The sequence below is a fragment of the Calonectris borealis genome, chromosome Z, assembly GCF_964195595.1.
Source record: "Calonectris borealis chromosome Z, bCalBor7.hap1.2, whole genome shotgun sequence".
Classification (NCBI taxonomy): domain Eukaryota; kingdom Metazoa; phylum Chordata; class Aves; order Procellariiformes; family Procellariidae; genus Calonectris; species Calonectris borealis.
The window spans coordinates 1278594-1303797 of NC_134352.1; the positions used below are offsets into that span (position 1 = coordinate 1278594).

The 25204-nt window shown below is 45.3% G+C and overlaps 1 protein-coding gene across 1 annotated transcript; it reads right to left on the bottom strand.

Moving 5' to 3' along the window:
* Window positions 1-411: 411 nt before the first annotated feature.
* On the bottom strand, window positions 412-24837 carry FAM81B (family with sequence similarity 81 member B). The gene is made up of 9 exons (XM_075136893.1): window positions 24775-24837; window positions 23501-23592; window positions 21694-21937; window positions 17996-18114; window positions 12578-12707; window positions 8943-9049; window positions 5405-5540; window positions 2995-3190; window positions 412-518 (listed from the first exon to the last, which is right to left on the bottom strand). Exons 1-9 carry the CDS (start codon window positions 24835-24837, stop codon window positions 412-414), a joined length of 1194 nt encoding a protein of 397 aa, XP_074992994.1.
* Window positions 24838-25204: the final 367 nt, after the last annotated feature.

Consider the following 25204-nt stretch of genomic DNA (forward strand, 5'->3'; position numbering starts at 1 on the left):
TTCAGTAGTTACACTGATCTAAAACACATGTAGCTTATGGCAGGACTGGGCTAGCCATGCTTGATGACTGAGTACTTGCTTTCTTAAAGTGCTTTAAATACCATGAATACTTTTGTATGAAATCTGCCAGTAAAATTTTAAGTCAATCCTTAAAGTTTACCGTTTCTTATACAGTGAAGTACTCTGTTGTACAATTGGTGTGAAGATGACTGTTGGTGTTACAGAGTTGTTATTTTTGTGGCTGCACAGTATCATAAGTAGCAGTAATATCCTACAGGGACAGGGAAAACAAAATCAGATGTGTCTAAAGTCTACTTCTTTCTTTAACTCAATGCTGCTTCTCACTGGAGAGAGCACCTGGAAGAGTGGATGAGGCTCGCTCATGGTGTTCAGTCTTCTGGGAGGTCACTTTCATTGCATCTTTTTCACATCTTTCTGAATTTTCTTTTTTTCAAGTTTCAGCCTTGTGTTCTGTATTTGTTTGAGCAGCTCCAGAGACTCGTGAATGGATTGAAATCCTGGTAGAAGAATAGGAGCAATTCATTAAATAATGGTTGCTTTCAATACATTAAAAGATTCTTCTTTTTCTTTGCAAAGGTTTCTTTGCAAAGATCATCTCAGATTCATAAAGTAGTTCATGCTCTGTGAGTTACTTTAATGCGACTGTCCCCATAAGCACGTTTAATACAGGGCACATTAAATCCAATCTATTTCATAATTTTATTGAATACCATGGACATGCATTGGCAGCTTGGGTTGCAAGCTCCTTGCTGTTGGAACCGTATCTTCTAATACATTGGACAATAGAAACATGATTACGCATAGCCGTAAACAGCAATTGACATCAGATTTGTGGTGTGGAGTAAAGAAAATACTATGTCTGTTTTTAAAACCAAGGGTATTGTTAGCTTTAAAGTATATTGTTCTTTCATTGAGCATTGGGTTTTTGTTTGGTTTGGTTTTTTTAAGTCCGCAGTCCTTATTTTGCATCAAAGACTCTCTGTTCCCATCGACGCTGACACTGTTGCTCTGCAGTCTGCCCAGCATATAGCAAGGTTGGTGCCACGGATCTCCCAGAGTTGTAGCAACTGTAAATTAGAGTTACGCTTCGTTTGATGGACACTGCTCTGTTGTGTGCTTCTGGGAGAATGGGGGCTCAGCTTCACTGGCTAAGTGTTTGTGCATGTGTATATGTGTATATAAAAAGAGATGGAAGTGTGCAGGCACTTTTTTCCAAAAACGGAGCTACAGAGCACCTGATGCACCTTTTTTGAATCACTGTACAGTCAAATATTGTCACTAAAGACTGGAAAAGTAGAATTGTGAGCTGCTGTTACCTAGCTGTTTCCAGATTGCGGTAACTTTCAAATTACAACATGGTAGTTCTTCACGTTTGTCCAGCGTGTCACATAGGAGTTAAGTTATTAGCAAGCAAGCAGCCTAACAGTGGATTAAATTAATTATCTTCCTCCTTTTTTTTTTCTTAAGTGCTTATTGTAACATGGCAGCTGATGACATGTTTTTGGTTTTGGAGCGGTTGTTTAATACGGATTAATTTTGTCACTGCTGCGGTCTAGATAGTGTTCAATCAAATCACTGCATAGTGCTCAGAATTTTATTCCAGACATGTCTCTGATTTCCAAGATGCCGATCTGTGCTGAAGCACAAACAGCTGCTGAGACAGGCTATAGGCTGCCTCTGTGCCCTTCGTGCTGCTCTGCACCTCTTCAGTGGCCTCTTTTCCCCCTTTTTGGGGGTCAGCCCCTACCAGAGGACTGCCATGGGAAAGAGCAATCCTTGGACTTGAGTTTGAACACAAGGATGGCCAAAGTTTGGTATAAGCAGATCTCTTCTGTCGTTAATTTCCCTCCTTTCAGCACCAGAATCTTTTACTCTGAAATTTCTTAGCCACAGCTTTCTTTGAGATGCTGTCTTGTGCTCGCTCAGATGGTCTTGGAGACAGGCAAGCCTTCCCGCGCCAAGCTGCACAAGGATTTTAGCTAATTTAGAGCTTGGTTTGCTACAGCTTGGAGCAGGACTTGTAGGTAGGTTGCAGATAATGAAGGAATTGGAGCTGAAATAAAGAGGTGGGGTCCTCAATCACAGGCAGCTTTGAAGATGAGAACCAGATGCTTGAATTTCAAGTGAGAACATGTAAGATGTGAAGCCCTTGTGGAATGATTTTCAGCCATCTGTTCCCTTGGAGAGAGAGCTGAGTGATTGTTTTTGATAGCCTGATGTGTCCACTGTGTTACCTTTATCAGCTGCAAGTTGGGGGTATTACAACAGATGAGGTTTGAGTGACACAGGATAGATTACAGCGGGTAAAATCTGCCTTCTGAAGGCCACGTGCTTAGTGCCAGGTGAAAGCCTTTCTAATTGCTGCTGAAGGTTGAACAGCTAGAGTCATCTCAGATTGATAAAGTAGTTCATGCTCTGTCAGTTACATGGATGTGACTGTCCCCATAAGCAGCAGCTGCCATGTGTTCAGCACTGTTATCTAACTGCTTCCCTATGCACTTGCCTAATGTGTGGTCTGTGTCGGGTGGCTGTTACTCATCCAGATGCCTCTTTCTCCAGCTACTGTTGGTTGAGAATGGGGAGTAAAGGATGAAAGTTACATAAAACCATCAAATACGATCTCAGAAGCACGATCTGTGCAAAAGGGAATGACTTGTACCTCCCAACGAAGGTTAGTGACCTTGCTAACAGAAGAAATAGGTATCTAAAAAAATCTGGAAAACAGGTTGTGAAATTGCCTTTTAAATGATCTTACCCTGAGACTCGTAGGAAGAGAAGACAACCTGTGTGCAAATGTCGTGCTGGCTGTCGCAAAGACAAGCGGGCTAACCCATACACCTCCGTACACGGGGTTTGGGAGAGAGAAATAGTCACTTTAGTGTCTCTCTGTCTTTACTGGGAAGTATTTTCTGGAGCAGCAAGTTACTGCAGAAATTTATTTTAAAAATAAATTGCATGAAAGCCCATCCTCACCTGATCTGTATTCATTTTGGATTTCCTCAAGCTCCTTCCAGATCTGTCTTTCAAATCTGGTGATTCTTGCATGCAGGTTTTTTTCATCTCTCTTCATCTGGTTCAATTGCTTTTCATATTTCTGTGGTTTATCCATTTGTTGTAGCTTTAGTGACAGAAGTAGGAGCTTTTCGTCTACTCTTTTTTCTATTCTTTCCTTTAAATACATAACATAGGTAAGACATTTTAAATACACCCACACTAACCTGCCTCCTGCCAACATGCATTCAGTCTCGCTTCCCAATCCCATGCATGACAGCACTGAATAAATGCAGGTGAGGTCTGCTACCCCGGAGGATGTGTAAATCCTCTCTTCCCCAACCAACCAAATAAACTGGGAAAGAGGGGCTGGGCAAGGACAAAGGTGCTTTTTAAATTATTATTTTATTTATTTATTCATTTTAAATCCAGTGATTTAAATCCACACTTTGCAACAACAGACTGGGAGCTCAAACAACCCATTTCAGGTTGCTTTCACGTGCCCTTCCCGACCTAAGGGGTGCAACGCTGCGCTTGTGAACCCAGCTCAGCAGCCGGCGTGAGTTAGGAGGCTGAGCCCCGTAAGAGCTGCCTCGCTGAGGGACGGCAAGCAGCCCTCGCCCTCCTTTGAGCTCAGCACAGCTCTCGGAGGCCATTCCCCCACTTCAGAGGGGGGCTCAAACCTGAGCTGCGCAGCTGCCCACCCCTTCCTTGGACTTCAAGTTGCACCGAGTCCTCTGGTCGACTCCAAATCTGGTCAATGTGATCAAAATCCTCTGACCTTCTTCAGCCCTCGCAGCCCAGGGGAGTCCTGCGGGCCCGAGGCGGTGGCTCTGCCTCCCGAGGAGGGTGTTTGCAAACCCAGCAGAGCTGTCTGAACCTACGCAGAGTTTAGCGCAGCGGTGGGAAGACGCTCTGAGTGTACAAACATTGCCGTGAAGTGCCGTGGCTGGCAGAGCGAGTAAGCTCCGGGAGTAGCCGAGCTGCTGCCCCGCGCTCCCAGAACGGCTCCATCGCCAGCACGTAGCCTGCCAGATCCACCGGCCCTGCGGCCCGAGCACCCCGGCCACACGCGGGGTCGCGCGTCCCCTCAGCCTGACGGACGGACCTGAGGAGTTCTGCTGCTGGAGGCAGCTGCCCGCACTGAGCAGGGGCAGGAGCCCTCCTGGCACAGGCTGAAGCTCATCTCCAACTGCTTTGTCTCCAGCGTTGGTGGCGAGGTTGCCTTCGGCTCCCAGGGACGGGGAGATGGCGCCCGGAGGACCACCAGCTGCCCCAGGCGCTGTGCGTGCCCGCCTGCACGTGTACGCACACGTAAAGAAACAGATGCGCTCCTTATCCAACCTAACTGAGAGTGGCTTTGAAAGCTTTAACTGCTGTTACGCTGTATTTTTTGGCACAGCAGTCTCCCTTAGGGAATAGTAGCCACATATATTGGTGTGTTTTCTGCAAAATAATCACAAAAACTATTAGCAGAGGAAGGGGATTCAAGCAGTAGCTTTGAGATAGCGCTGATGCACCAGAAATGTTTTTACTATCATCCTGGCTACACTAAGTGTTGGTTGATTGAGTATGAGAGATCATCAGGCAGGATAAATGGAGATTGAAGTTCAAGAGTGTTTTGGTTCCAGGCAACTTCTGAATCTGGTCTTCGATCAGCAGTCTTCATCCTGGCACTAAGCCATGGCGATCGTGCATCGGTCGCTTTTGAACTCTGAAGCAGAATGAACTGCACACAGCAAAGGAGGAGAAGCTTAAAAGCTGTGAAGAAATGAATTAAAAGGGATTGGTCCTGTGCCAAGCACTAACTGCTGCTGTGGAACCGAAACGCGCTGCGTTTCAATGTACCGACCGCAGGATGGTGAGGGTTTGTCTGTATTTAAAACCGGGCAGAATTTGCACAGACGATCCCTTCCTTCTCTGAGCTTGTCTGTGAATGAAACTGGCTGGTGCCCGGGGGAGGCACCGATGCTCACCTTGGGACAGGAAAACCCTTGTCGGGTACATCAGGGTTACACAGATGTGAAGCGGTGCCGTAATCAGGGAAGATTTTATTTCCCGGGATGCCCAGGGCATTGTCGGATCTCCATCCTCGGAAACAAAAATCACTTGGATGAGGCTCGAGCCCTGAATTTGCTGTTGGCCCTGTTTGAGCGAGGGGTTGAACCTTACGACTTCCAAAATAAATTAACCTATGATTACATGATTTCCGTAACTCATCATTTTGCCGGCCGTGTCCTGAGGCACCTGCTTTTGTGTTAGATCTCGGTTTTTGTGTGCGGGATCTGGTACCAGCTGGGATCAGGGCGATGGAGCGGTGCTTCTCGCTCCCCGTCCTGGGAGGGCTGGCGGCCGCCCCAGTGCCCCCGGCTGCCGCCCCGGGAGGTCTTACCAGCCTCTCCTTCACCGAGGTCAGCAGCTGATGCCCGTGCTGGGCTCCATCTTCTCCAGACCGCGTCAGCTGCGCTTCTGTCCACTTCCGATGAGTCTGCATCTGATCCCTGAAGTCACTTAGAATACTTGTCAACCTAAAATTATGATTATTTCTTTAGTAACAAGACTAAGGTTTAGTCAGTGTTATGGGGGAGTCTTGAGTCACTTGCGTGAATTGTTTAAATTACTCTAAATCTCTTCAATTATCTTCCTAAGAAGCCCTAAGGGCAATTATTTTATTAATCCTTACCTTAAAGGTTGTACCTACATGCCAAAATATGATTTCTGTAGTGTGGTCTGGTTTAGGAAATTATCTGAGGGCTGAAAAATGTTAATTTCCCATTTGAATTAACTGTATTCGAAGTGGATGAAGAAACTACACTATCCCATTAAACATCAGCTGCATTGCTGGGCATCGGGGAGAGCAGCGAAATCACTTGTGGTCTGAAAATGGATATGAATGAAAATTCATAAGGATGAAAAAAGTTTGTAACTAGAAGATTACAAACAGAAAGAGAATGCAGAGTTGCTGCCAGGCAGCAGTCAGATAGAAGTGTGAAAGCCCACCCAAAGGGAACAGAGCAGGCAGCACCCGGAGCAGACAGGGAACCGCAGGCAAGAGTGGCGAACGAACACTGCTCGGATCAAATCTGCAAAATGTCAAGTTTAAGGGAACTGTATGGTTTAGACTTTGCTTTTCTTATGCTGCAACAGGTAATTTGCGACATGAACCATGACCAGACGTGACCTTAGGTCCAAGTTGTAGTCATATATATATAAATTTTCATGCTTATGCATATGACCTGACTGTAGGAGTGTCACGAAGAATTTTAATGTAATTGTATTAATTTCTAACACATGCTTGCATGCAAACAATGATTGCTTGAAATTCGTTTGGGCCTCAGTTAGGATACAAACCAACAGGTAAGGAGCAGGATTTTATAACTAGACAATGCTTACGGCACTTCTAATATGTAATATCACTTTTCAAAAGGGTGTTTGAGTTGAAGTGTTTTTCGTACCGAGTGATTGATAACAGCTCTGTGTCAGTCTAATGAAGTGATAATTACCATCAGCAGTCACTGTAATGTGGTAAAAAGAATTAATGATAGCAAAATCTCTCTCAGTAATATGTTATTGCAGTTTGCTATAGACCGTGTCTTTTCAAGATCTTCTACAAAAGCAGCCTATTAGGTCAGTTTATCACTATGACTCATTTTAGTAGTTCTAAGATTTGATTTTTCAAGAATAAAAGGTTGTAGTATTGAGTTTGTTGTTTTTAGTCCTGCCATGCACATGTGTACATGCGCAGAGAGTTTGCTTCCTGGAGTACTAATCTTTGTGAAAATAAAGTGATATTGTGAGAAAATAAAATTATATTGTGATATTATGGGGATGATATAGACCAGTATCCAACCCGAGCACAGGAAGGGGAGGTATAACGAGCTTTTCTCAGACCTAACAGTGAGCCTCCTGACTGGAACAACAGGAATCGCCATCCAAGCCCTCTTCTGGAAAGGTCAGGTGGGGGTGGACACAGCGCTCTGTCGAAGACACCGCTGCCTGCCCTAAGGTCATTGTTCGTGGTGCAGGATCTTCACCCCTGAGGATCAGTGAAGGGGCCGGTCCTTACAAGAGTTACAGTTCTGTTCGACCGCCACAGCAGGCGGTTACAGGACTGGAAGCTCCTCAGATCTTTTATGTGGTTATTTTCCCATCTATATATCTATATGTATATATATAATCAGGAGATTTTCATCCATGAGGCATAGAACAAAGGTCTCGTGCCATTGTTTGTGTTAAGATTACTGAACAAATTGGGGACTATCGTTTTAGGATGAATTAACCATGAATGACAGAATTGCTGGTCAACTTTCTTCAAAGGTTCAAAACCAAACTCGGTGTCATTGGCAGCTGGCGTTTGACTTTGCTCCGACTTCTCCGAAGTTGGAAAAGGGGGAAGAAGGAAATAATTAAACCTAAAAATGAATAGTTTTCAGTAACAATATCAGTTTGTACTTTTACAATACAACTGCCAGTCTGCAGTCGAAGATGACTGGGTCCCAGGCAGCTGCAGTCAACCGAAGAGGTAACTCCGGGCTTTGAAGCTGATGTAAACATGCCAAGTTTTATGGGGAAGCTCCAGTCTGTTCCAGAAGTTAAATTTTATGTCAGCGCTATAAAAAGAATACATAAATCTGGTAGACTTTTAAAGGAGCAATATAAAAGGAGAGAGACATTCCCCAGAGGGTGTGCTATTTTAATTAAATTTTGTATTAACTGGAATAAAATCTCAACGTTCAGTAAATAAGTATTTTGGATTTTGTGTTAAATACACAATGCCAACACATCTCAGTGTCTTGAAAGACACCTCTTTGCAAGCTTCCTATACCTGATGACAATTTCAGTAAGGTCTCATTAACTTTTGAGAAACTCAGCATTTACTTCAATTCAGTTTTCCAATTTCTTTCTTTTCTGGCATTGTTCCATTTTTCCTTCCCTCTTATTTTGGTTTCATTTCTTGTCCGTTTCACATGGTTTGATCTCCACCATTCACGGCTCTGTGTCCCCCTGTTCTTCCTTCCCTTTTCCTGATTTTAATATATTGCCCACTTTAGCGGTTATTTCCCCATCCACCCCTATTCCTTTTCCTGTTCTCTCCATGAGAACTTTCATCTGTTTAAAGTTCTACCCTGTTTTTACCTCTGAGTACAATTCAGGTAAAATCTTAATTAAAATAAATCTTTATTCAAATACATCACCATTGTAAGGAGGGGAACTACTGCCTTTGAAATATCATTATTACAGGTTTATTATAATTAGATTTTAAACTATTTGTGCTGGCTCTGCTATTCAATGCTGGGCTGTTTTGCATTGTTCTGAATATGGATGCCAGATACTTCTGTTCATTGCATCCTTCCACGGAGCTTCCTCCTCTCTAAAACTCAAGATTAAAATGGCACCCTAAAAGTACTTCTGCTGCTAGAATAGCAAAAATATACTGCATAAGTAAGAAACATAAATCACAAACCCGGGGGCACATGAGGCTGTGCAGCTGCTTTAGCCTTGTGCCCACCTTTCTTCATCAGCAGCACCCCTGCCCCGGGCGGCTGTCTGAGAAATGGGCAGACGGTGCCAGTGCGTAAAGAAAAAGCCTTGTTCTGCACATTAGGCAAGTCACAAATTAGCCCCAATTATAATGGTAAATAGCATCTTTGTATTTGGTGCCTTTCTTCTAAGTATGGGAAGTTAATTGGTTTCATACCTTTCTTCTTACAGGGTGGCATTTAGCATCTCATTTTAACAATTAGCCTGCAAGACAATATACTTTCAGTATGTATTTTCATTATTTTATGGCATAGATCTTCATTAACCTTCTCTTAGTGTTTTGAATGGATGTTAATTAACGGGTTTGTTTTGCTGTTTCGTGGCAACCTGTTCATCACACTAAAGCATTCAGGGTGAATTATCATAATGAAAAACCCTCCATCACCTACTTGAAATCCAGAAGCTGCAGTTCGTGTTGTTGATCTCCCTGGACTGCCTTTAAGTTCGAGCTTTGATCAGAGTTGGAAGTCTCTATCTTGCCCAATAGCTGCATTACCTAATGAGAATTCAACAGAGAACGCCCTTATGAGCCAGACTATGAGCACTTACGTTTAAACATTCATTATGATTGCAAGCATGGAAAAAACCAGCTGACATCCAGGTACAGCTACACAAAAACTTTCCACACAACTAATTTCATTCAGTAAAGACTGAAGACTTGAGGTCAGAGTCACCAAGGCTGTAAGACCTGCTGAAGTCACAGTCTTCGTGGATGCAGGCTTCGCTATTACATGCACAGGTAAACAATGCTTTTTTTATTTGAACCAGGCAGGGGCACCGCTCAAATCTCCCCAAGAGCGGCGGGAACCAAGGGGTAGATCCTTGAAAGTGCGTGCGTGTTGCAAAGTGTTGTTTGCCCAACGCCCAAGGAGAGCGGAGAGGGGAGGCCCACCCGCAACGGCGGGCGCTCCGGAGGCTGCAGCACCAAGGTGGTGCCCGGGGGACCCCGCCCAACGCACCCGGGCTGGGCGCGCGTCCCCGGCCCCGCGCAGCCCCGCGCTCTCTAGGCCGTGGGATGTCGCAGGTACCTGATGCTCTCCCACACTTCTTCGGCGGGAGGTGCCCCCTTTCACAGGATCGTTCATTGCTGGCGAGGGAAGAGAGACTGCTGCAGCAACCTGACCCGCGGGCTGAGGGCCCTCAGCTGGGGTGCAGAGGACAGGATGGATTCACGAGGTGAAGCCAAGCACCCCACACCCTCTGGGGACGGAGACGCCGGAGCTCCCCTTCGGCAGCCGTGGCCTGACTGTGCCGGGCACGATGGGCAGGAAAAGCTGGAAACGCCTCGTCTGAGAGTTGTTATTTCAGCTCTCGGAGGGTCTGGCAAGCCAGGGCCCTGAGCTGCTGGTCCATCGTCTACAAAAGTCTGTCTTTGCACATCACAATTAGTGTGAAAGTGCGATGCCAAGGGCTTCCGACGCATCAGAGATGCGACGCGGTGGAGCGGCTTGGGAACACTGTGGATGCTCCAGCAGCTGCATCCACTATTTCAAGAGAAGCTGGATGTCCCTGTGCCTCCGAAAGATGGAGTGCGAGTGACTCAGGAGACTAGTAGCCACCAGAAACCCATTTCTCGCATGACCTCACCCTCCAGGAGTTTTCCCTGGGTTACATCACCTGCTACTGCAAATAGACACTTGATCCTGAAGGGCAGTCCGATGCGAGGGATGAGGGATTCAGCCTGCCTACCCACGGTTAATAAATTAAAGGGAATGTGAAACCCCAGCAGTTTTCGTCAGAGATTTTACACCAAATGAGCTCAGAAAATCCCTGGCCAGGAGATGCCACGCCTGTTTGGTAGCCATGGCACGTCAATGTCAAAAAGGTGCCACTGAAGACTCATTACACTGACTTGGTACCTCCTTCCTTTACAGCAACAGATGACTCCTTTTCAGAAATCCTTTCCTTTCTTCTTTCCTACAACCACGTGAGAATAATTTTTTCCTTTTTCAGCTGAGGAAGTTTCTTCTGCATGCTGCTCAATGTCTACCCAGACTTATTTTTACGTGATTTTGGGTACTGTTTCGTGTGACTGTGACACACACACCTGCTCCATTCCCTGTTTCCAGGTAAAGAAGAACATTTTTCATAGGTATTCAAGGAGGTAGATGTCCAGTGTCTTTTAACAGAATTCCAGGTAAGATACCTTTGTTTAAGTTCTGTCATGAGTAATTTTTCCTTGGAGAAGAGGACCTTGGGTAGGCAAGGTACACAGTGACTGGCACTGTGCCTTGTGCAGCAGAAGATGCAGCCAAAACACAGTAATGAGATTATATTCGATACCAGAGTGCATGAGAATCTGCTCAGTCCTTGTGGGTACAGGCACTGTCTAGTTTGGAGCAGGAGCATGGAGCCATCATGCTGCAGGTTTAGAAAGCTGAATTTTCCAGTACAGCTGGATTCTTGTAAAATATTACGGCTAATGGTGCTGATCCTGTTAGAGGCTCCAAAACTGCTACTGAGCATAGTGAACCTCTTGCAAGGAAAGGCCAGCTATAAGGAACAATAGGCAGGAACAGTTGTTATCGACTGTTGGCTTACCCACTCCATGGAGAGAAAAAACACTCTCACACAAAACACCATTTTCAAAACTTTTTCAGTGTTATGGTTTCAAAAGCCTTTGAAATATTGCCAAAATTAATACGGAATTAGATATTAGATGCTTCCCTGCCATCACCTTAAAACTAAAGAAAAACCAGCGGATTTAGATGGCCTTTTTAAGCTCCAAAATGCCTGCAACTGGAATTTCCAGATGCATTTGAATATAAATCATGCTGAGAAACAGTAATGGGTCATTTACAGCCAGAGGACCCCCAAATGCTAGAATTATTTTGTCATCTGTTGTTACCTTACATCTATTATAAATGCCACTACCGGGTGGAGATTGCTGACAAGTGGTGTCCCTCAGGGGTCTGTATTGGTACCAGTGCTGTTTAGCGTCTTCATCAATGACATAGACAGGGGGATCGAGTGCACCCCCACCAAGTTTGCAGATGACACCAAGCTGAGTGGTGCAGTCGACACGCCTGAGGGACAGGATGCCATCCAGAGGGACCTGGACAAGCTGGAGAAGTGGGCCCATGTGAACCTCATGAGGTTCAACCAGGCCAAGTGCAAGGTCCTGCCCCTGGCTCGGAGCAACCCCCGGTATCAGCACAGGCTGGGGGATGAAGGGATGGAGAGCAGCCCTGCCGAGAAGGACTCGGGGGTACTGGCAGACGAAAAGCTGGACACGAGCCGGCAATGTGCGCTGGCAGCCCAGAAGGCAACCGTGTCCTGGGCTGCATCACCAGCAGCGTGGCCAGCAGGGCGAGGGAGGGGATTCTGCCCCTCTGCTCTGCTCCAGTGAGACCCCCCTGCAGTGCTGCGTCCAGCTCGGGGGGCCTCAGCACAGGACAGACATGGACCTGTTGGAGCGGGGCCAGAGGAGGCCACCAAAATGATCGGGGGGGGGAACAGCTCTGCTATGAGGACAGGCTGAGAGAGCTGGGGTTGTTCAGCCTGGAGAAGAGAAGGCTCCGGGGAGACCTCACTGCAGCCTTTCAGTGCTTAAAGGGGCTTATGAGAAAGATGGGGACAGACTTTTTAGTGGGGCCTGTTGCGACAGGACAAGGGGGAATGGTTTTAAACTAAAAGAGGGGAGATTTAGACTAGGTAGAAGGAAGAAATGTTTTACAATGGGGGTGGTGAGACACGGGCACAGGTTGCCCAGAGAGGTGGTCGATGCCCCATCCCTGGGAACATTCCAGGTCAGGTTGGACGGGGCTCTGAGCAACCTCATCTAGTGAGAGATGTCCCTGCCCACAGGAGGGGGGTTGGACTAGATGACATTAAAGTCAAACCATTCTGTGATTCTATGATTCCACAGTATCACGGAAAACTTATTTTTTTATTAAAAATCCTGACATATTGTATAAATATCGTATCAGTCTTTAATACTGCTCAGCAATTAGGAAAAGAAGCTGTATCTATATGTGCATGATCACCACTCACCAGGTATTTCACTGTAGGCTTCTCTACTCACCTTCTTCTCAAAATCACCAACAGTATTTCTGAGGGCAGAGTGAAGACCATAAATCTCTTTATTAGTCTTCTGGGCCTCACGCCTGATAATACTGATGTCTCCCGACAGCTTTGCAATGCTTGCCTCGCACCTGCAGTCAAACCAGAGACGAGAGACAGGGGGATGCTGGAGGGTGACTGAAGGCAGATGTTGGTCTCCAGGCGCTGCCGCTGGATCAAATTCAGCCCCCGGGACCACCCCAGCGAGTAGCAAAGAGGCAGAGACACCCCGCTGCAGCAACCCTGATCCCCACCCGGCTTTCAGACATTCCCGCCCACTAAAAGAGCTGCTGGAGTGACGGCGAGGGAGCGGGAGGCAGCTGGAGGCGATGCCCTCGGCTGCAGCAGCGATGCCCATGGGCTCCTCGTACCACAAACCCCCTCGTGGTGCCCGAGCTGCAGGAGCCGTCCACAGTCCACCCTGCCGAGTCCCTCCTGATTTCCCACTCTCCAATCTCCGTAAATCAAATTAAATCTGATGTGCAAATCGAGAGGCTAATCCGCACTCCAAGCACCCCCAGCTTTTGGGTGCCTACCCGGAGAGACGGGGCGCTGCGGCCACAACCACCCCAGCCGGCAGCCTCCGCCGGCTGGACGCACGTGTTGGGGAAGATCACTTTCAGAGCAACAAAAAATGGGTGTTTTGTAAGCAGCATTTGTTGCTCACTATTTAAACTCTTTCAGTTGCATTCACCAAACTATCTCGTCACATTTAAAATGGACAAATGGATGATGTGAGAGTGGCGGCATTAATTGAGCAGCCCAGGGATTGAATAGCATTCAACCAGCTATCCTTTCCAGGTAGAATGAATGACTGTTTCAGCCCCTGTCTGTGTATGCATAGTATATATGTATATATATGCAGAAATATATATCTAAAATATATATTTTTTTTAACATAAGCAAGAAGACTTTCTTTAGTGTATATGAAATTATACATATAACATTATACATATACTTGACATGAGCAAGGAGACATAGGCTTCCTCTTCTGCACCCCTCCTGCACGCTGGCCCCCCAGGAGTAATCACCTGCCCCAGCGCAGGTAGTACTTAAAACAAGAGTGTGGAAAAAAATACCTTAAGGCCACAAAGTCGTGCGCAATTTAATATAAATAATGGAATAGAAGTTGAGAGAGGAAAACAGCTAAGTTTTAAAATGCCAGAGAAATTATCCTCCAAAGCACCACCACCAAATAAAGCTGGTGCTGTTGACAGATAAAGGATCTAAAGAGAAATTTTGACAGTTTAAATAGACCAGCTTTTTGTCATCTGATGATGCCTAGATATTGTGATACACCTACAGAGCGTGTAGATCAAGGAAATAAAAAAAAGTTACTGCAGATAATAGAGGCTTTGTACAAAGGCCAGAACTTTGATCAAAAGAAACCGTTGATTTGGGAAACAGCTACAAAATAGCTGAGAGGGCGAACACGGATCTGGAGAGGGAGGGGGCTGTTCCAGAGCTTCTCCGGCTGCAAACCCAGAAGAGAAGCCAGGAGCCGGGGGAGGGGGGGGACCACGGACCCGGGGTGGAAGGTCCGCGGGGGCCGGGGGCTCCTCGCGCCTGCAGGGCTGGGTGGAGATGTTGAGGCAGACGTGCACAAACGAAACGAGGCTGCAGGTGAGATCCAAGGCTGTGACCGACTGGACAACCGAGCTTTCCAACAGAGATCAGAGGATCGGGGTTACCGCTCCCTTAGGGAAATCCCACCCCAAGGCAACAATTGCAAAGCTTTGCAAGAAGTGCACGGGGTGAGAAAGAAGAGGATTAATGGATCTGTAGCACTAAGAAGACGTAACTTCAGTTACAAGAGAAAGAAACCTGAATATTCTATACAGGAAATACTTAAAAAATACAGGATTTGACGATAGGATCCAAAAAGCCCAAGAACTAGGCTTGCAGTGGGGGATTAATGCAACTACGTCTGCATTACTGTGCAGCCCAACGGGTCAGAGCTGTGCCTGGGGACCCGCAGACACGGCGAGCTTTGCAAAGACCCTCAGCACTGCCGATGTGCCTTGAATCTCTGGGCCTGCTCAGATCTCACTTTCCCTACACATAACATCATTATGTGCAAAGTAGTTAACTGCATTGTTGCCATTTGGCAGATTGAGTCCTGAAGAGAATGGGGATACTTGGGACTTGCTTAAATCTTGCTCTAATTTGATATTTAACGTAGAAGACGTTCAGCAGCTTACAGTGAGATCGTGGTTTTCCAGTCATAGAAAACAGGGGCTGGAGAGTGTGCAAGCAGCAACGCAGGTGGACTGGGAATGGTACAGAAAGCGTATTCCTATGAGATTTGCATCTAAATTAAAAATAGAAAGAAATAAAAGCCTCTGATGGTTATATCAATGCATTTAATTAGAGACAGGAATATAGCTGCCTGCTATATGTTCAAGGAGCTTTATCCTCCAACGTCAGGGAAGGAACAGTATATATTGGACTGCTGCACTTAGTGAAGTATTGCATTATCTGAATACATACCAGATACATACCAGGGCTTTTGGCTGTCTGGTGCTGTGTTGGACTTTTTCTCTGAGCAACAAAAAATCTCATGAGAAAAATAAGTAAAATGTAACCATTTGAGTAAAGTGCATGTTTACTCATTTGTGCGTTCAGTTATTCTTTTGTTGGTGAGGCTGAAGAGAATGAATTAATATTTATCAGAAGTGTGGCTTTTAGTTGATTACCTAATTCTTATTACTGCAATACATATTTCCATGCCCAAAGGAATTCTTACTAAGAGTTAGAATACAAGTAAAATATATAGTAAATTCAATGGGAATGCCACTATAGCTGAGATGCTGAAGGCTGTTTTTTCTGAAGATCACTGCTATTTGGCACATAAATGTTTACATGGTGTAGAAGTGTAGTCAGAAGGTCCCAGAATTAATGGACAACCATCTCAGTAGTTGGCAAGAGATCTGCATCTATTTTTCAGGGAAAGAGAGTAAAAGAATAGACACAATTTGAATTAGAAGAGGTAATCCACATTAATCCTTTACACATGGCAGAATACAGGAGGATGAATCATCTGCTGTGAGAAAGAGCAGCAGTTCCATTTAAGGTTCATTTCATCCCAGATAGTCTTGGATTAAGGTTAGGTTACAAATCAAGAGGAAAACCATCGTTGCAAGTTTGCATTTGGAAGATTTCTATTAAGTCAATAAATGCAAATTATATGAACACGTGCACTTGTCTCCAGCCACTCTGGGCTCTCTTTCATATACATAGAAATTTTAAAACCTGAAACTCAAGGTCAAAGAAATACGAAAAATCAAAATATTAATCATCACTGCAATGGCAGTCCTCTGTCTGTCAGTTCTGGCTCACTCCTCAACCATGACGCTGGGGGCAGGTACGCCGTTAAGGCTTGGCATTTCCAGAGGTGAACTTCAGCAGCAAGAAAAACAATAAAGTGCTGATGATTCATGAATCACATAAAACTTTACCATGCTTTAGCTTAATGGCAATCATTCGCATAAAACCGCATTATAATATTGCTGTGGAAATGCTGCTACAATGCCAGCTGTGGCTCTGCAATACCAGTATGTTTGGACGAAGCTAGAAAACCTGCCGTCTTCTTTTCTCTCTCCTTAAAAATACATGGGGTCTAAGGACTTAGTCTCCAGCATCATAAGACGCTGACTTTGGTGCCCTCATGATAGTTTTTTATGTGCAATTGCGTATGTGTGTTTTGGGGTCCTTCCTTCCACCCATGGGAAATGCCAAGCAGCATACCCGAAAAAAGGGCAAGGAAAGAAGACCTCTTGTTTCTTCTGGCCGTTTTTTTTTCTTTATGCAAGAAGAAGTGGACTGGTCATTTTTTTGCCCACAATTACCCTGTTTTCCTCTTTTCCCCAAGTGCTTTTGTTTTCCTTTGCTGCAAGCAAATGCTCCAGCACAGAAGAAGGGAGCAAGTCCTGGTGCAGCTGATGAAGGGAAGCATCACACCTAGGAAAACACTGGGAACAGAGGAGCTAGACAGTTCACCCATTGAATGTTATGGCTTTGCTAAAAGCCTATCGTCTAGAGAGTCTGCTGACCCAAATTGTAAAACACCAGGAGGCTCCTGCAGGATCACCTCCTACTTTGTTCCAATGCTAATCAGCCCCAAGGTTAAAAAACCCATCTTTTTCCTGCCAACTTTGAATGTGTTGGCTTCAGCTTCTCGTTTTGGATTTTGGGTCTCTCTGCAGTAGTCTGGAGTCCTTCAGTACCCTATGATTTTTTTGCTTTCTCTCCTAGTAGTTATACATGGAAATGAAGACATCTCTGGATTTATTTTTTTCTATAAACTATACATAGATGTATACTTCTCTTAGCCAGAAATTTTCCTCATCCCACCATCACATTCCTGGCTCTCCTTTACACCATATCAAGTTTTTAATTTCAGAAAGGGGACTCTGGGTTCGGTACAGTATTCTTGTATGAATCTCTGTGCCATACATAGAGCTAAAATAACGTCCCTATTTACTGGTCCTCTGCTTCTCTTGTCTAAGGCCATACTCCTGGCATTTCTGATGCCGCATCATTGTAAGAGCTCATGGTAAGTTATTTACCTGCCGTATTCCCCAAGCTTTTCAGGGGGCACTCAGTAGTGGAACAGTCTCTCATTGGGTTTATGAAATACATTTTTTCTCAATCAGCCCACACTGCCAATATTCCTGGTTATTCTCAACTACCACCTTATCCTCCTTTGATCAATTTTTGTGTTATCCACAAATGTCAATAGCAGTTTTTTATATGAAAACATATGACTGGCCTCTGGGGAAAAAAAAAAACATCAGAAACATGCCAGTTCAGGGAGATTTCTTCCTTAATTATTACTTTTTCCAATATATCAGTTCAGATAGTTCTTAATCCATGTGCTCTCTTGATACTACATAATGGAGTTGCACTTTGTCTTTCTTTTAATCATAATATTTTGTGTTACTAAAAGTGCCCCACAGAAATCCACCTACGTTACGTACATGCAATTACTTGAACCAATGAAAACTTACAATCTCACCAAAAGAAGAAATCAAGTTTGCTCAGTAAGACCTACTTTCCAAGAGAGGAAGTAAAGATTTTATTGAAACAGTAGGAGAGTTAAGTAGAAGGAAATAACCACTTCAGATGAAGTCTTGCCAGACTGGAGAAGAAAAAATTCTGTAAAATGTTAAGTGTGTGATGAAGAATGGGATGAAGACAGGAAAATATAGTTATTTTTCCTTGGCTTGATAATTTTTCTAACACGGAGAGTGCGAAGCACAGATCTGGCACTAAAATGGAGATTTAAAATGAGTGCAAAGTACATTCATGCCCACTCTGAATCTGCTCTGCACAAATCTACTAGCAGAGACGAAAATGAGGGCCATTATGCATTCCTTACCTTGCCACTCTTCCACGCAGGTCTCCAAGACCCTGGATGTATTTATGGTCCAGTCTTTGAACAGCATAATTAGTTTCTACTGCAGCACCATCCCTGGTTCTTATTTGCCTCTCCAAAACCTGTAAATTCAAGACCATTAATGCACTTTTGGTTTTCTGCTTTGGTTTTTTTTTCATTTCAAAATAGGGTTCAAAGCACCATTTATGGCAGCAGGTCTAAAAACTTGTTTTTCTTTCTTGGAGAAAATAACAATGTATTTTCCTTTCAAAAATCTGTGTAAATAATATTTTCCTTTTTCCCTTAAAATATGTGCTTTCCGTTGAAAAGCCTAGCACACAAAAATTAGGAAATGCAAAAATTGGGAAATTAATTTTATTGTCTCCCTCAAACACCCACAGTAGAGTGCAGCCCATAATAAATAACAGACAGTTTTTTTAAGTCGGGCTCCTTTCAACAAGAGGACACCAGGTATTTCTAGGAGGGAGGCAGTAGCTAAGCTGAGCGTTTTGCAGCAGCCTGAGGGCATTGCAGCGGGGCTTTGCAGGGCAAGGCAGAGCAGAGATGGGCACAGGATCTCTGCCCCGAGCCCACGCTGCCCACGCTGCAAATGCGCGAATGTGCGAATGCTTATGTCCAAGCTCATGCATCGTGCTTGGCACGTGTAAAAACATCTCCTTAACACGCGCAGTCCTGCACAGGGCAGGTTTTGCCTCCAGTGAAGGCATGGACCTGCTGTTAACGTGCATTACAGATACACCCACCCGGCCCTGAACATGGATGCTGGTCAGTATAAGCAGCTCTGTAAAGTCTTGTTTTACCCTTATTGTTCAGTATGTGGCCTGATTTCTGATTTATTGCACAGTATTAAAAGTCTGATCTGAAGATGGAAGGAGTAACCACCCTCCAGGCTCTTCTGAAGTGGCTCATCCTGATGGTATCTGAATGTGTCACAAGCATTAATTTTAGGAAGCCCTTGTGCAGTTACTGTGACCTTTTACAGATACGGAGCAGAGGGGGGGAATGATTTCTAAAATCTGCCGATTTTACTTCTCAGTTGAAAGGAGAGGCCTGGGGCTAATATGTCAGTGTAATTCAGTGCTACACAGCACTTCACCTGGTCAAAGCACAGCTTTTCCCCTTTTTTATGCCAGTATCCTATTTGTGCAAAAATAGAGTGGCTTTTATTGGCTTTTTATTTGAAATGTTCCCCACTGAGTGAACTTAAAAGACAAAAATACAGGAAAGGACAAATATCAAGGAAAATTTCAACTGCAAATGCTTAAAGTTTGGCAAAGTTGTTGCAGATGGGTTTGCCCGTCCCGTGGGTCACGGAGACTCGGTCCCACTGCCGGGGCCGCGGGAGGGCAGAGGGACAGTCCGGCTGGCTTTCAGCAGGGTTGTGCCGGTGCCCCGAGCTCGTGTGTCTGGACACAGCGCCAGACCCTCTTCCCCTGCGGCCGTGCCCCCGCAGACGTTTCCCAGTCGGCTGCAAGCAGGGAAGGTGCAGTGGCACAGGCAAATACCCCCAGCACCGAGTCCCCGTACGGCATCACTGTCCCACTTCTCCAGCAAAAGGGGACAGTGTCTGTCAAACGTGGGGCACAGGTGAGCTGCAATAGTTCTGGAGTAAAATTTAATTCAAATCTGTCATTTATGCAGTTATTCCTGAATAATCCTGGCTCCCCTGCACACAGAGTATGGATAACTGAAATACGGAGCTGGGACCAGGGATTCCTATTTTTGTTCTAACGTTCTCAAAGGGTTGAATGTACTGCACAGCTCAAGTGTATTTTTGGCAATGCAAGCCTGATGCCACAAGTCCGCAAAGACAGCGGCACAGAATGGGGCCACTGCTCCCTCGCTGGCAAATGCAGCACGAGACGCTCATTTGTTAGGATGGAAAGCGGCAGCCTCCTGTTTATCACGGGAAATCGATATTCTCCTTCTCCAGCTAGTTCCCCGGAGTCCTGGCAGCGCTCCCGTGGCAGAGCTCACCACCCCTGGGCAAGAGAGAGGCAGTGCACAACGCTGTGCTCGTGACTGATGGTCACCCCTCAGCCCACGTGCAACCCCTCAACTGGGACACGGCTACCTTTCGGTTCTTACCAGAGGTGACGCCAGGCTCGTCTCTCCTCTGCCCCTAGGTTTTTAGTATCGATGCTTTTCTCTTGCAATTTGCAACCCTCTCTTGGGATCGTGAAGCACATCTTTGTCAAGGGTCTGGTCATTTTCCACCTGGCACTAATTGCTTTGGCGTCCCTGATGCAGCAGCAGCCAGGGCATTTTCTGGCTCTGGCAGAGGGGCGCGTTTACTCGGGCTCAGCTGTATTCCTGGTGGCAACAGCATGCCAGCCTCTTCCCCAATGCAGGCTTTTTTGAAGGATATTCTTCCTGCTTTGGAGAAGATCTGGAGCATGAGTGAGTCACATTTCCTGGCGGATCCTTTTCCTTGAGAAATCGGCATTGCTCAATCACGCTCATTTGCTGCGTGCCAGGAGCAATTCTCCAAACCTCCACTAATTCTGTAGTGGCTTTGATTGATTGACATGTCTCACTGCGTTTTCTGGGCTGTCAGCGCTCTACCCTTATCGAGTCCTCACAACCAAAACACACAAAGCAAACACCACCTGAGATCAGGACCTAGAGAAGAGTAATTTACAACCAAGGGAAAAGATTAGATTTAGATGCTGATAGCATCTTAGGCATTTTTCTAGCAAAACAGTCTGTACATACTTGATCTGGATGGGGCTAGAGGAATTGGATGATCTAAAACAGGTAAACGGTTTTATAGCATTGCTTATCACCGTAGTATCAAAATCTTGAAAATAAAATCAGTATGAAATGAACACAGACCCTAGTTTTAATTCAGATTAATTTCAGGTGAGCCATGATGGCATACGCCTTAAGATAAATGTACAGAAGATCAAATATTTCTCCAAGTACATGAAGAACAAAATGTATTGTGAATTTAGTGGCATTTTTAAGACATTTAACACTTCAAAGGACAACACAAATCTCTGGAGAAGTCTATTTCATTATATGTTTGTATTTTATACCTTTGTCCAAAAAGAAAAGCCAAACAGTGTTGGTAAATTTCACATATAAATTTGACAAATAACAGCCAATAATCAAAAGTCTTTAGCCAGAATAAGGGCATCCCAAGCATTTCCAGCACAGAACCATCAGTCAGTTTAAATAAAATGTGAACCTGAACCTCCATTCCAGCCTGCAGTGAGCTTGGTGAAGAGTTTCAGCAATAATTGATTATGTTTGCATGCGGAAGTTTTGTAAAGTAGTATAACATCTGCATCAGGAAAACTAAGAAGTAAACCCAAACTTGACTCTTGGTGTTGTGTGTTAGATGAAAATACAGCTTATTCCTTATTTCCCTTAAACACAATCTCCCTCACTCCAACAAAACTGAAAGCAAATAGAATCTGAGCCTTTGAATTAAAACAACCCCAAAACTCATTAATCTGCTTTTTATTTCATTTTACTTTCCTTTTTTTACTTTACTTTCCTTAGTTCCCTCCCTTCTGTTTTCACAAGTAACTGCAAATGCCACTATACGAGAAAAACCCTAATTTAAGTGGTCCTGTTGAGTACTTTTCTGCCCCTGAAGGCAATATTAGTGCTGAGTGGACCGTGGTCTAGAGCTGCACCACTGAAGCAGGGAAAAGCTCCTCGGCATCTATTACCTCAATGTCCTGGCTGAGCTTTTTAACGATGCTCGTAATGGTCTGGATGTGGTTTTCCAGCAGCTGCTGGGCAGCGGTCGCCCCGTGCTGATAACCTTTGCTTCCCTGGAGGTAGGAGACGATGTCGTCTTTGATTCGGAAAGCCTGATGGAGGAGGAGAGCCGTGGTCCTCTCCTGGCTGGATAACCGCTCTTCCAGCAGGCGAGCCCTGTCTCCGGGGCAGGGAGGAAGGGAAGGGTCTCTCCTGTGAACACCAAAAACCCCGGTGTCACGCCAGCCGTGGCAAGCAAGCCAAGGGATGCGAGTGTTGGTGGTCTCCTGCCCAAAGTGGGACCAGTCTCAGCCCCGGTTGTACAGGTTGTCTGTTGTACCTTTGATGCTCCCGTGCATTGCTTATGCATCCCTGCAATGCCACTAGTAATAACAACCTCTCAACCCAGGGGTAACATTTGGTATTGGCCCCATTAATGGCCTTGGAAATGTAAATAGCATTTTTGCAGCTATTAGGCAAAACCCGTACATCTTAAAGACCTGGACTTATTTTTCAGAGGCTTCAAGGTACATCTGTAATATATCGTTATTGCATCCTCATTTTAGCCTCTTCCTATTTCATTTTAAATAAAGGCAAAACCAAACACACCCAGTGACCACCTTTGGAGACACCCCGGTGGATACGGCGATGCTCGTGCAGAGCATCCCCAAGAACACGCCCTGGCGGAGACCGGCCAGAAGGAGAGCTCCTGCCAAGTACAGCAACGCTTGTGTTTGGTTTTGCGTTGTATTATTTACACCTACCCACTGGAAAGAAGTCTGAAATCCTACTGTTTTTTCTTACAGCTACCCCCTCCCCATCCACCTGCTGAAACCCCGGGGAATGAGCCAGGGGCTCAAATACACTCACTGAAACTGCATATGAATATAGAAGAGAGGAAGGATGCTGCAAGGATCTGAACCTGGCAGGTACAGAATGAAGCTCAATTTAGATAGGCACAACCTGGAGTCTGAGGGAAACTATTTACCATTTATTTTTTTGTAAAAAGCCAGAGAGAGATTTTATTACTGCAGAAATTTGAGCTTGCATGTTATCCAGAAAATGAAGTTTGTTTTATGTCTTGGTTTAACCTGAACGGTATATTTTTTATGCTCTCAATGCTGTATGAAGTACCCTTTCATCACGCAGTTTAGCTAAACTCTGTAGCTTAATGACGAAGAAAAATACCCAGTTAGTCATTTGGGCAAGAAGTCATACACATTTTCTCTTGATCTTTGCTTTTAGACTGCTATAAATAAAAGTTCTGATGTAAAAATAATTTTTAAAAAAGAAAAGAGAAGAGAAGAAAGTTCAGCTACCCTACTCGATCAATACACAAAATGCAAAGATGACAGTTTAATGTCTGAAGTGCGCCTGAGGATACTCTGCAACAAATTCTACAGCCATATGGGCTGCAATGACGTTCTGCAGCTGGCTTATGCCTGTGTGTACTAGGAGCTGCTTTACATTTGTCTGCACAGTTAAGGTTTTAAAATAAACACAGCCTTTGACAGATCTGGACACTTAATTTCAATCTCTTCATGGTAAAAACTCTAAATATCAAAATGACCAGCTGACTCTCTTCTACTTGTGACAGCAGAATTCGCTGGTTGAAAATGAAGTGTGTCCATAATCTATTCTTTCCCCTTCGGTTTACAAAAGCATCTTGTTTTTTAGAAAGCATCTTTTTAAAAAAAAAAGAAAAATAAACTATTTTAGAGGAGAATGGTTGTATGAGAATATAAGTTCAGTGAAGCCCACTGATGTACAGCTTACCTTTCAGAGTCAATCTCAAGACTTAGGCTTGAGGTCTGCTTATGGCAGCTTGACAAGTTAGAAAACCCCACCTGACTTGTCCATGACCGTGACTGTAGTACACGTGGAATAGGACACCTTAACCCGATGCACTCTTAGGTAAGTCTGAAACAAGACTTACCGCACGGAATTTTTTTGTGCACGCAGCCAGCCCCGTGCACCACGGCTCCGCTGGTGTACGGGAGCGCAAGAGCAACGGCTCGGCTTGAGCCTGAGCCCTCAGCAGGCGTTGCAAAGGACTTAAATGTATGATCTCTGAAGCCTTATTCCCCTTAGCCTCTCTGCCTTTTCACCTGCCTTGCAGACAGTTTCCTCCTGAGGAGTCCCAGGGAATTCCCCTTGGACCCTCCACGGGTAGCCGAGCTGGTCCAGTGCCTCCCGTGACCAGAAGGGACGGGTGTTGCCCTCCCGTCCCTCTCTCCTGCTCTCCCCTTGCTCCTTTTCCCCGCTCCCAGTCACTCGGTCCCGTTTTTGCATCCAGGTCAGCACCGGGAGGGGAGAGCTGAGGAGGCAGTGAAGGAAAAAAAAAATCCACAAAAACTGGAAACCAGCGGTGACTCATCAGGCTAATGAGAAGTTTTGCTGTCATGATTACTGTCTCAGCCCCTCCTGAAGGGCTGGAGCCTGCAGGGCGCCTGTCACAGCCAGCACCCAAACGCGGGGGACCTCTGAGCCTTTTCATGTCACTGGTCTGGAAGCCCCCGCCGGCCGGGCAGACCCCAAGCAAGTTGTCAGCGGTCTGGAGAGCATCGCTAAATGAGAACGTCTGGGAGCACGGGAGATGGCTACCTCGCGTCATCTTCTATAATTATCTTCCTCCTCGTTACGAAGCTGGGACTATTGTCACCCTCTACCCTCTGTCACCTCTGTCAGTTTGAAGGCTCGTACGCATAATCAGGGTGATAAAACACCCTTGATCCTCTGGTGGCACCAGGAGATTTACCAAAGGTTTAGATCCATCATTTATGGAAGTTAACTTCTGCTACAAACCTCATGGGCCTTCTAATTTAATGACAATTTTAGGTTTGACTTTTTTTTGGCTTTAGTAGAACTAACTTGGATTTAGGAGGTCCAGGCAACTTTGATTTATTAATGACCTCCTCCAAAAAAGCTGAGTGTGTGCAATAAGCTAACCTGAAATCTACTGCTCTAAACACATCAATTATTATTATCAGTCATAATTAAACGCTGAGTGGAGAAGCCAAGAAGGTTTTCAGATTCCAAGGACTTCATACCTTAGAAGCACTTTTCACCAGTTCCTCCTCCCATGTCAGGATGCTTTCTGCAGGCAGAGCCATCTCCTGTGGCTCAGGGCCAACACAGACGAGATGCTCCGTTCTCCGTCTGAAGTGCTAAAGCATACACGCTAATGGCCTTAAGTATCCAGGTATTACCAGCAGAGACACTGCTAGGAAGTGAAAGCAGCTGATTGACTGAGAGCTCCCTGGTCCTGGACAAGCTGCAGTAGCTGCTCCTGAGAGAGCCAGGAGGAGCTGGCTGTGTCAGAAGACATCCCAAACCCCGAGCTCAGGTGCTGATGGGTGTTCAAGAGAAAGCATGTCAAGCAATGGAAAGAAGAAAACGAAGTGGGGAAGCAGGATCAGCGGGACCAGATCTCCAGTCTGGGTCTGAAGACTGAGGCTAGCCCAGATGAGGGCAGCTGGA

What these genes read in the sequence shown, in the direction of transcription:
- FAM81B (XM_075136893.1), bottom strand. Translation starts at nt 24,837, where the DNA reads ATGGCTCTGCCTGCAGAAAGCATCCTGACATGGGAGGAGGAACTGGTG. An exon ending in CTGCGTGGAAGAGTGGCAAG is followed by an intron (nt 12,708 to 17,995) that starts GTAAGGAATGCA and finishes GTTTGACTGCAG; the next exon opens with GTGCGAGGCAAGCATTGCAA. An exon ending in TTGGTGATTTTGAGAAGAAG is followed by an intron (nt 9,050 to 12,577) that starts GTGAGTAGAGAA and finishes AATTCTCATTAG; the next exon opens with GTAATGCAGCTATTGGGCAA.